This window comes from Lepisma saccharinum, chromosome 23, assembly GCF_977018435.1.
Source record: "Lepisma saccharinum chromosome 23, izLepSacc3.1, whole genome shotgun sequence".
In the NCBI taxonomy this organism is placed as follows: domain Eukaryota; kingdom Metazoa; phylum Arthropoda; class Insecta; order Zygentoma; family Lepismatidae; genus Lepisma; species Lepisma saccharinum.
This window is the reverse complement of record NC_139251.1, coordinates 38,061,545-38,074,512: the sequence shown is the minus strand read 5'-3', so window position 1 is coordinate 38,074,512 and position 12,968 is coordinate 38,061,545. Positions and strand designations below refer to the sequence as shown.

The 12,968-nt window shown below is 36.9% G+C and overlaps 1 protein-coding gene across 5 annotated transcripts in view; it reads left to right on the top strand.

Moving 5' to 3' along the window:
* The window catches only part of Sec16 (endoplasmic reticulum export factor secretory 16), a 106,745-nt gene that overhangs the window by 45,829 nt on the left and 47,948 nt on the right, over nt 1–12,968 (top strand). For all 5 annotated transcript variants that reach the window (XR_014444003.1, XM_083144420.1, XM_083144419.1 and 2 more), the window contains 5 exons: nt 2,841–2,994; nt 4,025–4,163; nt 5,087–5,402; nt 6,355–6,524; nt 8,294–8,411. Coding sequence is in view for 4 of the 5 variants with exons in the window: in XM_083144420.1 (XP_083000546.1) it covers nt 2,841–2,994; nt 4,025–4,163; nt 5,087–5,402; nt 6,355–6,524; nt 8,294–8,411 (897 nt within the window). In the remaining variant the exon portion in view is untranslated. The remainder of the gene's footprint in view (nt 1–2,840; nt 2,995–4,024; nt 4,164–5,086; nt 5,403–6,354; nt 6,525–8,293; nt 8,412–12,968) is intronic.

Below are 12,968 nucleotides of genomic sequence, written 5' to 3'. Positions count from 1 at the left end.
GGCCACCGGGCTGATCTTCATCGAATATGCTTGTTTGTCCTTCAGAAAACTATTTGCACCACCTTCGCACCATTTGCACTGACATTACAGTCTCTCCATAAACATCCACCAGCTTCCTGTGGATGTCGATTGGAGCAAGACCATTTGCCAACTCATACCGGATCACAGAACGAATCTCTTCTTTACTCCACACCACCAAAACACATTGTTCCGTCATGACTCGCTACTCCTTATGACCAGGGCACGTTTCTCGCTGCATGACTCATGTAAATCACGTGCCGCGCATGTGTGGTAGCCCGCATGAACATTGCATTGTGCGTAAAAGTAGAGGAAAGACAATAGAACACATTGCTAGTTTCATTTCATTTATCTGACTCGTACTTTCAAAAAAAAAACAAAAAAAAACACTTTTTCTTTGAACGACCCTCGTAGTTAGGATTTGTTCATTTTGTTTCTTAAGAATAACATTCTTGTCTGCTTATAGTTTCTTAAAAATTTCAAATAAAGTAATGTGGCCATTCCCCATCCAGGATGAAGTCTGAAGCATTAATTTTCACATGCATTAATAATAAAAGCAAATCTAAATCTCTTGTTAAAGTACAGCTTCAGTTTTCATCTTAACCGGCCTTGTGGTAGGGTTTTTTTATTGAATAAAAATATCTTAATTTTGCAACTATACCTAAGTAGGGCGCAATTAAATAAATGCTAGAAAGAGGGAAAGAAGGTCAAGAAAAAGTCAACAGTTTTGGATTTGTTATTTTGCTCGACACCCTGTGCATGCTTTTAAATAAAATGTATATCTCTGGAACTAAGAATGCTAGTGTTAAAAATTATACCTTCTTTTGTTCAGTAACTGCAGGGGGAAAAAATATCTGTTTGAATAGAAGAAAAACAAAGAAAGACTATTTTTTCGTGAAATTTGAAATTCATCAGATTCCCCTGCAGGCGACACTGGGACGTGTACAAAACGGTGGTTACATGAGGAAGAAGTCGTAGTTTAAGTGTTAATAGTGCCAAGTCTATGTTCTTAAACTTCAAAGCAAGAAAAACTGTATATTATGTAAAGAAGCTTATATTTATTTGAATTTGCCTTATTTCAATACTCCCTTACCACCCTCAATAGCAAAGTTGCCAGGGTAGTGTCCTATGAATACTGAAGTCGAGGTTTGAACCCTTCACTTCAGAAGTCCATTACCATCATCAAGATTACCCTGAGAGGTAGAAAAGTGATGTAAAATATACAAAATGCAAGGAAAGAATATCGATATTCCTGTAGTATATTTGTCAAGCCATGTAACTGATATTTATCAGATTGTGGAAGTATTGAAGCATTTCCAGATCAACAAACATACTTCTCTTTACATAATGTAACATACTTCTCTTTACGTAATGTATGTGGTTTTATAGTATTGAAATGATGCATCTTACTTGTACGTGACATAATTCTTGCTTGTTGGAAAAGTACATTTGTTATCAGTTCATGCATACTTTCCAGTTTCGTCATGACAATGTTATGGCTTCTAGATTTTAAGAAGAAATTGTGCCCCAGTTAAAGTGATAATGTTTCTGCACAAAATGTAAACATGAATGTTTATTAATAGATTGTTTAAGTGCACGATAACTAGTAGCATGCACATTTCATTCTTCATGGAAAACTCGAAATGTGAAATAACACATTTTAATGTTCATTTTTCATGTTTTTTGTAAGATGTGAGGTGCATTTTCCTACAATATTTTGTCACAAAATGATGCAAAATATACTCTTAAACACGAGAATTTAGAGTTTATTTAGTGACGTGAAGCTTTCAGAAGTCTGAATTTTTCTCTGAGCTACACAAATCACGGAAAATTGATTAATTCGTATAAAAACCCTAAGGTTTTGGGGATCGAACTTAGGCTATGCCAGCCTAAAGCTACTCACTAAGTTTGGGAGAGGTACGTTTATGGCTTTGGGTAACTCCCTGAGAAACAAAGGTAACACGTAAACAAGCAAAGGGGCTCGGTCATGTGAAATAATGACGACACTTAAACTTTCAATATTAACACTTCGCGGCTGACTGGTCTGGCAGGGTTGTTGGAATAATAGAAAGGTGATAAATGAATCTTTGTTTACCCATATATCTAGATGGGAAGACACGGTCCCTGTAATGAAACTTTGATAGCGCATCACACCCCGTGGTAACTCCTTTACGTATCAATCGATAATCAGCCCATAACTCAGAGGCAATAACTGTTCACGCGATAAATTTCTGAGTACAACTGGTGCTGAGAAATGGTCTCTTGAACTATTTATGGGAGATTCAAATTTCTGATCATTAAAGCCGTTGGGCAAGTTCCGTTTTGTTGTTAACTGTCTTTGCTTGCCTAAGGCTTACGTTGCATTATTTCAACGCTTCATGTGGATTTCTGTTAGAATCCCGTGTCAGCGAAGATTTCAGATCCACTGAAGGTCGCTGGTGTAATTTGCTTTTAAGAATGATGCCAGGGGTCCCAGGTTCAAGTCACGCCTTCGGCATGATACGAATTCTACTGTAAATATTTGAGAAGCAAAGTGAACTCTTTTACACAGGAATAAACGTAATACTCTGATAACTACATAAATATGCTATTAGAAAGGAAATCTTTATTTTGCATAATAAGTGTAGTTCCTAAAATCAAATTTAGTGTTACCCATTAACACCGAAATGCCATTTTATATCCCACTTTTGATCCTGAAATGTGCCCAGTTTTTGTACTGAAATCTTCATCTTCTATTTATCATAAATGTGGCTCTAATGATAACAGAACTTCATATTTGCTTGACATTTGAAAGTTAAAAACTTTTGTATTCTCTTTGAAAGGTGCTCTAACCGCACAGGGGAAGCTTATTCAAGTGCTCCCTACCAACTCGCTGGATGGAAGAACAACCACTGTGCAAATGCTCAATATTCAGGACTTTTTATTTAATAGCTCAGCCGTACGAGACTTACAAGGATTTCCAGGGCCTTTAATAAAGTAAGTACAAAGTATTACTTTTGCTAGTATCAAGTGAAGCTCCATTGCTGTGTGGTGTGAGTGTGAGTGGTGTCTCGAGTTTGATCTTCAAGATTAATGCATGTGTAGGAACAGGATAATACCTGGCTGTTGTCCTTGGACGTCACCAGAAATATTTGTAAGGGAGGCCAGGCCACTGTTAAACTTGAATAGTTTAGTAGAAAAATAACTATTATTATCATGATTAACTGACAATATCTGCTACAAACTAATACATTTGTGTTATTATTGTTGTTATATCATTGGGAAAACTTTTCTACTCTATTTGTCAAATGAGTGAATATCCAGAATAACTGTTTTTCATTATCTTTGTACATTTCATACAGTTACGTATTATATTTTTATTAACTTTTATATTGTTTGACAACTGTTTTTAACCTGTTCGAAAGACATTTGGAGAAATTAGCATACTCATTCTTGTTAGAGTATTTGAATAATTATTGTTCAAGTATTCTGAGTTAACGTAAAACTCTAATTTTTGGGATTTTAAATAACGTAAAACTCTAATTTTTGGGATTTTAAATAACGTAAAACTCTTAATTTTTGGGATTTTAAAACTAAGAATTTCTTCTTTTTTAAAATTTATTCTTTGGATTATGTGATTAGAATTTTAAAAAACTTAACCGGGTTACTGTATTTTATACTTAATTCTTTGTCTATCATAGTTCACTTTGATTATTAACTTTCAATTCTAACAAACTGAACTTCATTTGTTATTTACAATAATAGCAAACTTTATGCCTTACTGTTACTTGAAATGAGTTATGCTAATGTCTAGGCAGTGGGGAGGTAGATGGATCTGTTCAACCCTCTCTTCTGACAAACATGATACCCAGTAACACTTTGAGTCTTCCTAGTAATAAAACACAACCTTTGGTTACTGGAACATGTATGTGTATTGCTTTGAACTTGTCAATTCCACTAAGGCAAACTTTATATAACTTATTTATTTTTTACTTTGCTTGTTTTTAAATTTTCTTTCTTTGTGCAGAGGGGAAACCCATAAAAACAGTGTTATCCAATTTTGTCATCAAAAAATCAAGAAGGCTGAAGAAGATACCGATTTGGTTGACAGGGATTCTTGCATTCTCCTATGGAGATTGCTTGTGCTGCTTCTAAAACAGAATGGGGTGAGTATTTGCATGTTTATTATTTTTTTTTTTTACATCATATTAATGTGGCTTATCTTCATAGAGGCGTTTAAATCACTTTCATTTACTTGGTGGATTTGTACTTAATGTATGGGAAAAATTGTTTATGGAAGAGTCTATCATGGCCATAAGCATTGTATTTTTCATTTTCACCATGTTCATTGCTTATATTGACATTATTTATGTAAAAAGATAGCTGTGCTGCTGTTGTGACAGTCGTGGTTGGTAGAATCTTAGCGCAAGATGATGTTGTACGAGTCGACCTTGGGGTGTAGAACATGAATATACGTACCCTTAAAAAATATCCTCATTAACATGATTGTAATTTTCCATTTTGGGAGTATTTTTGACATTTCAGAACTTTCTGGACACTACTTTCCTGTAGCTTAGCAAAAGCCAGTCATAGGAAGGTTGGGACATTCATTACTTGTGCCACAACCTAGTGCCAAAGGGCACCTATTTTGTGACCGTGATAACTACCATGCATTTAGGCAGCTTTAGATCAAAGCAACACATGTCACTTCGAAGCAAATCTTCCTTGCTGAAGTGATATGGCAAATTGCTCATGCTTGCGTATCACTCGGACTGGCCTGTTTTCTCAACGGCACTGTGTTTCCTCGATCTGTTGGCTGCCCATACTCTGTGAATGTTTTTTTACAGATGGTAGAGGCCCATGTTGCTTGTTGGTTTCAGCTGAAAGCTGTCTTACAGCTTTTGAGTTCAAATTCTAATGACAGCTAGGTATATTTGAGAACAGGTGTGGTATTGCTTTTTGAGTGTGGAGGAAGAGAAGAGCCCCAAGGATTGAAGATGATGTATTCCAAAGCAAAAAAATAGTAAGAGTAGAACTTAGCAATATTCACAGCCTTCCGTGTATGTGTATTTTCCTCTCCATTTTTCAGACTGTTGCTGGAACCGATATAGCCGAACTGCTCGTGGAAAATCACGAAATTCTAAAGACTGGGAATGCCGTAGTTACTGATCACCAAAGTGTGCCTACAAGTCCAGAAACGTCCTCAGGTATTTCTACAGAAGCATCGGGAAATGGCAACAATGTTGCAAAGAGATCTGGAACACCGACATCAACAAGTGGTGCAGATACTCCAAATATGCCCTTCAACGAGGGGGTGGTAAATTCCTTTAGCAGATTGCCTGAGGAGGAAGTTACAAATAGATTTAGAGAATTCTTGCTATTTGGCAATACGAAAGAAGCACTAGGTAAGTGTGGCTAATAAATATAGACATAATTCTGGGATATTCTGAGGGTGAACCTAATAAATAAAGTAAATGTGTGGATAAAGAACATGCATGCACAAGTATTGAAATTCAACGGTTTTACTTTTGCAATGAAGACATCTCGGATTGAATGAGTACAATGAAAGTGTACATCGGATTGAATGAGTACAATGAAAGTGTACAGGGGCTGAAAGCATTTGAAAATATGCAAATATATCTCAATACCTCTTAAGGTTTATTGAAATATATTTTTTTTATTATTCTACCAATTTTTTTACTCAAGCTCTCACCAGGTATTTTAATATTTTAGGTGTTATCAGAGCCACTACTTCAAGAATATACTTTTCCAAATTGTTCATATCTCAGTTCATACCAAACCTCAGTTCATCTTCCACAGAATAATCCATCTACAGAGTCAACTCTTCCATTCCAAACATGAATAGTTCGTTGACCTCAATAAATGTGTGTTTCCAGGTGACTGCAGTGCAAAAGAAGTTGCATATTTACACATTTACTTTTTAAAATGTAGGGGATAGCAATTCTCCATAAAAAAAAAAATATAACAAAATGGTAGAATTATAAGATATTTATAGAGATATCGGATCGGTAAAATAATCAGTATGTTTACCAATACACCGATATTCCTATATCAGTGGATGCTGATACTGTACTGCCTTGTAATCAAGGGAGTCCCGGGTTCGATACCCAGTGGAGGCACATAGTGGTTTGGATTCCACTCTAAACTGTAGACCCAGTCCCGATTAGCCTTACTGTGCACAAAGTGGACTTTGAACACCAACTCAAACCAAACCAAAGCTGATAGAGTGCCGATTAATATGTTTAATTTCTACTTTATAGAATTTTCTTCATTTGTAGATTATCAGTAGCATTGATTGTTTGGCAGTGTTATCAGAGTTCTTGTTCTAATTCCCAGAGTGGGCAATGAATCGTGGACTTTGGGGCCATGCTCTTTTCTTGGCTTCCAAAATGGACCAGCGAACTCATGCCAACGTCATGATGAGGTTCGCCAACGGATTGAAAATGAATGATCCATTACAGACCCTGTATCAGTTGATGTCTGGCCGTCAACCTGCAGCTGTAACAGTAAGTATTTGCCACTGTTTTTGGATGGTCCCTTAGTTCTTAGATTTATTATTTGATTCATGTTGCACATACTTGTTGAGAAAAAAACATTAGGGATTCTTCCATTTGCTTAATTAGGCAAGATAATAATTCAGTTTCTACATGACATGTTAGCCAGAGTTGCCAGACATCTTTTCTTTTACCTGAACATGACCGAATGTTTTTAAAAAAATTGCATTATGACCATCACATAATTAATTTTGTATTAAGAAAATACATATTTCAGGAAAAAGTAAAAAAAAAAGAAGTAAAGTGCTCCCTGTGCTTTGCACCACGCCATGAAGGCGTATAGAGGGTGTGGGGTTAGGGTCCCACACTTTCTTGATCTCGGCCAAGCTGGAGTGATGTGATCAGCACCATGCCCCTGGCTGCTTTTACCCCCCAGAGTTTCCTCCAGGTACCCACTTTATACAATGCTGGGTGGGCACCGGAGCAGCTTGAACAGATTGAGAAAGTCCCGGTTCTCCCCCTCTGGGGATTGAACCTGGGTCTCTTGCATGGTAGTCAGATGCCCTAAAGACTGAGCTACTGTGGCTTATCTTTCAGGAAGCAGAAAACGTTAGAAAAATTGTCTAAGAAGTATGCTTAAAACTAGGGGTGTAAGGGATCCTGAAATGAAGATCTAGGAATTTATTTGGACTCTAAATTAACATTCACTGACCATATTGGTGAAATAATAAGTGATGCCTACAAACTTATTGGGCTAATTATTATAATGGGTGGAGTATTCAAACACTGAAAGTACTATATACAAAACTTGAATTTAACTGTTGTATAGAACACTGATACACTGTCACATACTTCAAATTACAGCAAATACAGTCAAAAATGTTGAGATACGTGAAATATAAACTTGAAGATGTCTTGTATAGTAATTTAATAGATGAGTTCGTTCAACGTGCACAGACTTAGTGATAGACGGGCACCTCAATCAATTTAAATTAATTTAAAATTCACATTCCAAATAACAAGACATATCCTAACATGAAACATTCCATGTGAATAGACTGCAAGCAAACATTATTAGATCACCTATGTGGAGAATGAGTAAGCTCTGCAATATATCTTGTAAAGCATACCATGTTGTATATCCGGTAATGAAGCCACTTTTTTTAAACATATTGCATAGCCTGTATAGTTATGTGCATCACTAATCGTAATATGCCCTCTCTAACTGGACACAAGCTCATTATTCATACATGCATCCTAGGGCTGAACTGGTATCGCTTTTAACTGATACTCATACCGATGCTTGGAAATTTTAACAATTATAGGTGGTTCAAAATATACACTAATATTAGTGTGTGAGTATTCCTCCAGTTATATGCATCAAATTGCCAAGAGTCTTGCATTAAAATATTCAAGAATTACACAAGTTTTTGTCACACAACTTCGAATTTTACATAATTTTCCAGGATAATTAAGCTCTGCAAAAGTGCCATGCGGCATTTTTGCAGACCCTGTGAAAGACTTTGATGCCAGAAAAGTATCGAGTGGTATCAGTAAATAAGTTCGAACTGATACTTTCTGATACAGATACCACTGGTATTGATACATTGGCATCAATGTCAATATTTCATCGTTATTGGTTCGAATTTAATATCTGTCCATCTCCAACATTGTTGATTCGAAGAGCAAGATACTGTTGACATGCTTTCAACGAGTTTGCATATTTCACTTTATTAGCAAATTTAGCCTGAATAAAGCTTTTGTATTTTCTCTTTTTGCAGTCGTGTGCAGATGAAAAATGGAGCGATTGGAAGCCTCATTTGGCAATGATATTGTCCAACACAACACAGCGTCCTGAACTGGATCGCAAGGCAGTAACTACAATGGGAGATACTTTAGGTAGGATGATTATTTTCATAATTGTTTACCTTAAAGAAGTGTGTATGGTGAAAAAAAATGTAACATTTAAAAATTGGATGTGGTATAATTTACTCAACATGCCATCATTTCACTAAGTAATTAAAGTATAGTTTTGCCATGTACTTACTTATTTATATTTAGTCAAGCTTTCGCCAAATCATATGGCTTTTTATGCCAAGAATAGTGTAAGTTTAAAACATGGAAAGGTAATTAAAAATTTGGGAAATGAGGGATGTGGTAGTAAATAATTACAGAGAAACTGTACTCAGTTTCCACGAAGCTGTTTTTTAGTTTACAGTAACGTGCCAATAACAGAAATTACGCCAACCAACAACACAACAAGTTCTGATGAGAATGGTGGCAGTGGATACTGGCCACCAAAATTAATAGAACAAACTAAAAACAGCTTTGCGGAATCCATGAGTACTAAGTTTCTCTCTAATTATGGTTAAAAAGGGTTAATATTGAAGATAAGACATATCTGCCTAGCTGATAGAAAGTAAAGATGGCTATTTATAGTCATTTGTTTTTCTGGATTCCACACAGGATTGTTGAATATATTCGTTAATACTGGTATGCAAATATTCAACTGCAATTCACTGTACAACAAATTTGAGGTCATGTTCTGTCCTTTAGTTGAAAACAGGTGATTTTGACTAAATTGGAGGTGCTGAATCGATATGTAAAATCCGGTTGCTCCTAACACGTACCATTTTTATTGTACAGTCACATGACATTTTGTTACACAGACATTAGACCGGTAAATCAACGTATACAAACAAAAGACTAAAAAAAATTCTATGAAAATGTCCTTTGGTTGAAAACATGTGAGTTTAATTAAGTTAAAGGTACTAAATCGATATGTGAAGTCAGCTTTCTCCCAAGACATACCATTTGTATTGTACAGTCACATGACATTTTGTTACACAGACATTAGACAGGTAAATCAACGTATACAAACAAAAGACTAAATAAATGTCTACGAAAATGTCCTTTGGTTGAAAACAAGTTTAAATACGTATACAAACCAAAGACTACAAACTTCTACGGAAATGATAATTGTGATCTCCTTCTCTTGTATCTATCTGAAGGAGTCTATCTGATGATAGACCAGCAATATTCAGCAAGCCTACTGCTGTTCCATCGTCCACTGAACCGCTTTTCAAGTGTTGCAATGTCTTGGTGGAACCGTTCCCCATGTTCATCACTAACAGCCCCTAAATTTTGTGGAAAGAAGTCAAAATGAGAATCCAAAAAATGTAATATCAGGGACATGTGGTATCCCATGATTTGGAAGCAGTGCACCTACTTTGATGTGTAATGGGAGAAGAAAAACATCTTTAGGGTTCACGAGTTGTTGATGTGATACGTTCTTGATTCCTGGTACATATTCCTGTCGTGGTGGCCATATTTTCCGCATGTAATGGTTAACTCACTCCCGGCTGTCCCATTCACACAGAAAGCAACAAAATTTGGTATACCCTTGTTGCATGATAGTAAGAATTCCAATTACTTTCAGGTCTCCACAGATTCGCCCCTTGAATGTATTATATTTCAATGTACTGCGATATGTCACTTATTACCTCATATGTTTCCTTTTTGTGAACAGTATACGCCACTGGCACTAATGGATAAACATTACAAATATGGAGCAATACTGCCTTCAGACTTATCTTACACGAATCAATGAACAATCGCCATTCTGCTGGATTGTGTTCATGCCCCAACTCCTGAAATAAAGCATTAATATTGTTACAAAACGCAATTCCTCCAGTCTCCGAAAAGCAAGATGAAAAGTTACTCTGTCACGTTTGGAAAGTGCTGATTTTGACATTTTTATCCAATAGATTCCATTCTTGAAGTCGAGAGCCCAAGATTTCTGCTTTTGTTTTCGATAGATTTAAGTCCCATACCAGATCGTTTAACTCTTGTGTAATGAGATGTTGTGCACTTGAGAGGGTTGGTGGCGCGAAGTTGACGTCCTCGTTGCCTGAACTTTCTTCTTCAATTGATGTATCAAATGTACAATTTTCGGGAGCTTCCGGCACAGGTAGCTCTTCACTATGAGCCACTGGGCACCTCGCTGATTCCAAATTAGGATATCGGATGTGATGTTTTGATTTTGAAGAGAAGACCATTACATCTGTCAAACAAAAGTAACAGTCACTTACGTGGTCTTTGGGCTCTCTCCAAACCATTGGTACGGCAAATTTTAGCCCACTTCGCTTTCCTTGCATCCAGTTTCGCAGGTTCCTGGAACAAGAATTGCAGCAGATATGTGGTGCCCATCGCTTATCTTGATCGCCTACTCGGCATCCAAAATTCAGTTCATATGCTTTTTTGACAACAGGGGTAAGGCTACTTCTTTGACTTTTCAATGTCAGTTCACCACATATATAACAAAATGAATCAAGGTTATTCTTACACTGACGGGATATTATGATCCACTGAACGAAACCTCCTTTTCATACACACCTCACTAACAGAAACCCACCACAAACGTTAAAACTTTGCACAAACACCTGCAATTGCAAAGCACAACCTTCACGTTGGATAGGACAAAACAGATGGCAGCCCTTGTTCGTCAGTGGTGCCAGCACGGTTATTGTTATGTAACAAATTTATCACTAGAGGATCCAGCAAAACGTTTCTTTATGTAACAATGTGAATTGATAGCGATATCATTTTTATCAAGTGCTGGAAAAAACCCAGTTAAAAACAGTTAAAGGAATTTATAATTGTTTAAACGTAATTAATACACATAATGTATAAAGATGGTGTTTTTCAAAAAACTGTACATGATACGAAGAAATTAATTGCAGATTCGTGTTTTGCATGCAAAAATACATTAGAAAAACATATTTTTAAGCAAAGGACACATTTCGTGTTGTACAGTGTTATATGCATCAATTGACCAGAGTTTTTCCTTAAAATATTCAAGAATTACATTGGAATATTAAAATAGGAAAATCCATTTTTTCTCACAATATAAGTGATTAACAAATGAAAGAGTATATAGAACTTGCTCAAGATAGGGAAAGATGGAAGGCCTGTGTTGCTGCAGCCATGAACCTTCGGGTTTAAGAAGGCTAGGGAGTTAGTTAGTTAGTTAACAAATGAAAGCTTTGAATTTTATAAGTTTCAAGATACTTGGACTCCATGAAAGTGCCACGCAGCATGTTTGTGAAGTATACATCAGAAAGGTGTATCTGTGAATGTAATCCAAGTAATACGTTGGGATGGTGGATTATCCTGGTGTGCCATTTGCCAAATCTCTAGGAGCACGACAGATGATACTTTCACTGGTGTCCTCTTACGGGTGCCTTTTGTAGGCGAATGTTTACCAACAGGCTGCTGCTGTGTGAACCAGGATTCTATTTCTTTCACAGCCTGACGGTCAAACCATTCTCCCGACACTGTTTTACTATTTAATCATACGAGAATTGTGCATGGGAAAGGGCCATTGTATACCCTCCCAAAAACCGTTTACTTTTGGTGCCCTTTGACAGCTACATGCACGACACACTGGCACCTGTAAGCTGTGATGATGATAATAACCCATGTCACAACTGCCTGTGAGGGCCAGGATCATCCAACCAGTTAGCACAATGGTCAGCACAATGAACCCCCAGTCGTTATAGGTTTCCATGACCAGGTTAGACTACTCATTCATAGCTCCCTAATTTCCTCGAATGGTGGGTGCCACTGGTCCCATACATAGGCTGAAATTTTAGGAAAAGTTATTAAGCTTTCCCTGGAAGACTCCAACATGCAGGCTGGATCCCAAAGCATGATGCCTTAGACATCATGGGCATGGGGGGGGACTTGCAAGCCTTGATACACCACTGATAACAACAGCTGCACCATCACTCAGTTCAATCCCACAGTGTCGCAAAGTCATACGGATATATCCCGAACAACCTTCTATAGGGGCTATCCATGAGTAAACAAAAACATATCGAATGCCACAATCGATTGTGGAACTGTAGCACAGCAACTTCCGGTTCACGGCGGCCAGGTAATTCAAGCACGTACTTGTGGCCTTTTTCTCGTTTTGTATATTGGATGAAATGGATAATATAAAAGCACTTGACGACGAGGAGAAGAGGTATCTGGGCAAAGTAGAGACCTTTCCATATCAATTGGATGAGCAACTAGGAAGTAATTCGGCATTAATCCAGGATGAGATCCATTTGCTGACAGTCGTTGCATTTGGCGATATTTGTAGCCTACATATTTAATAGAAAGTAATATTTCCTACACTGTGAGAGCGCTTAAAGCATGTAAATCTTTGGATGCATACATTTATCTTTTAAGTGAAAGAGTGCAAGATGTACAAACATATAAAAAGTGGAGAAAGAGCTTTTTTCTTCTTTCTTCAGTCAGGGCGAGTCAGAGGGATGCGGCAATGCACACTTGCTGGTTTCGTTCCAGTTTGAACACAGAAATACAAAACGCTCATTGTTATTTTAAGTCAATTTTCTGCTATTTGTGTTAAACATGACGATGAAGATGAATAATGAACTGGAAAAATTA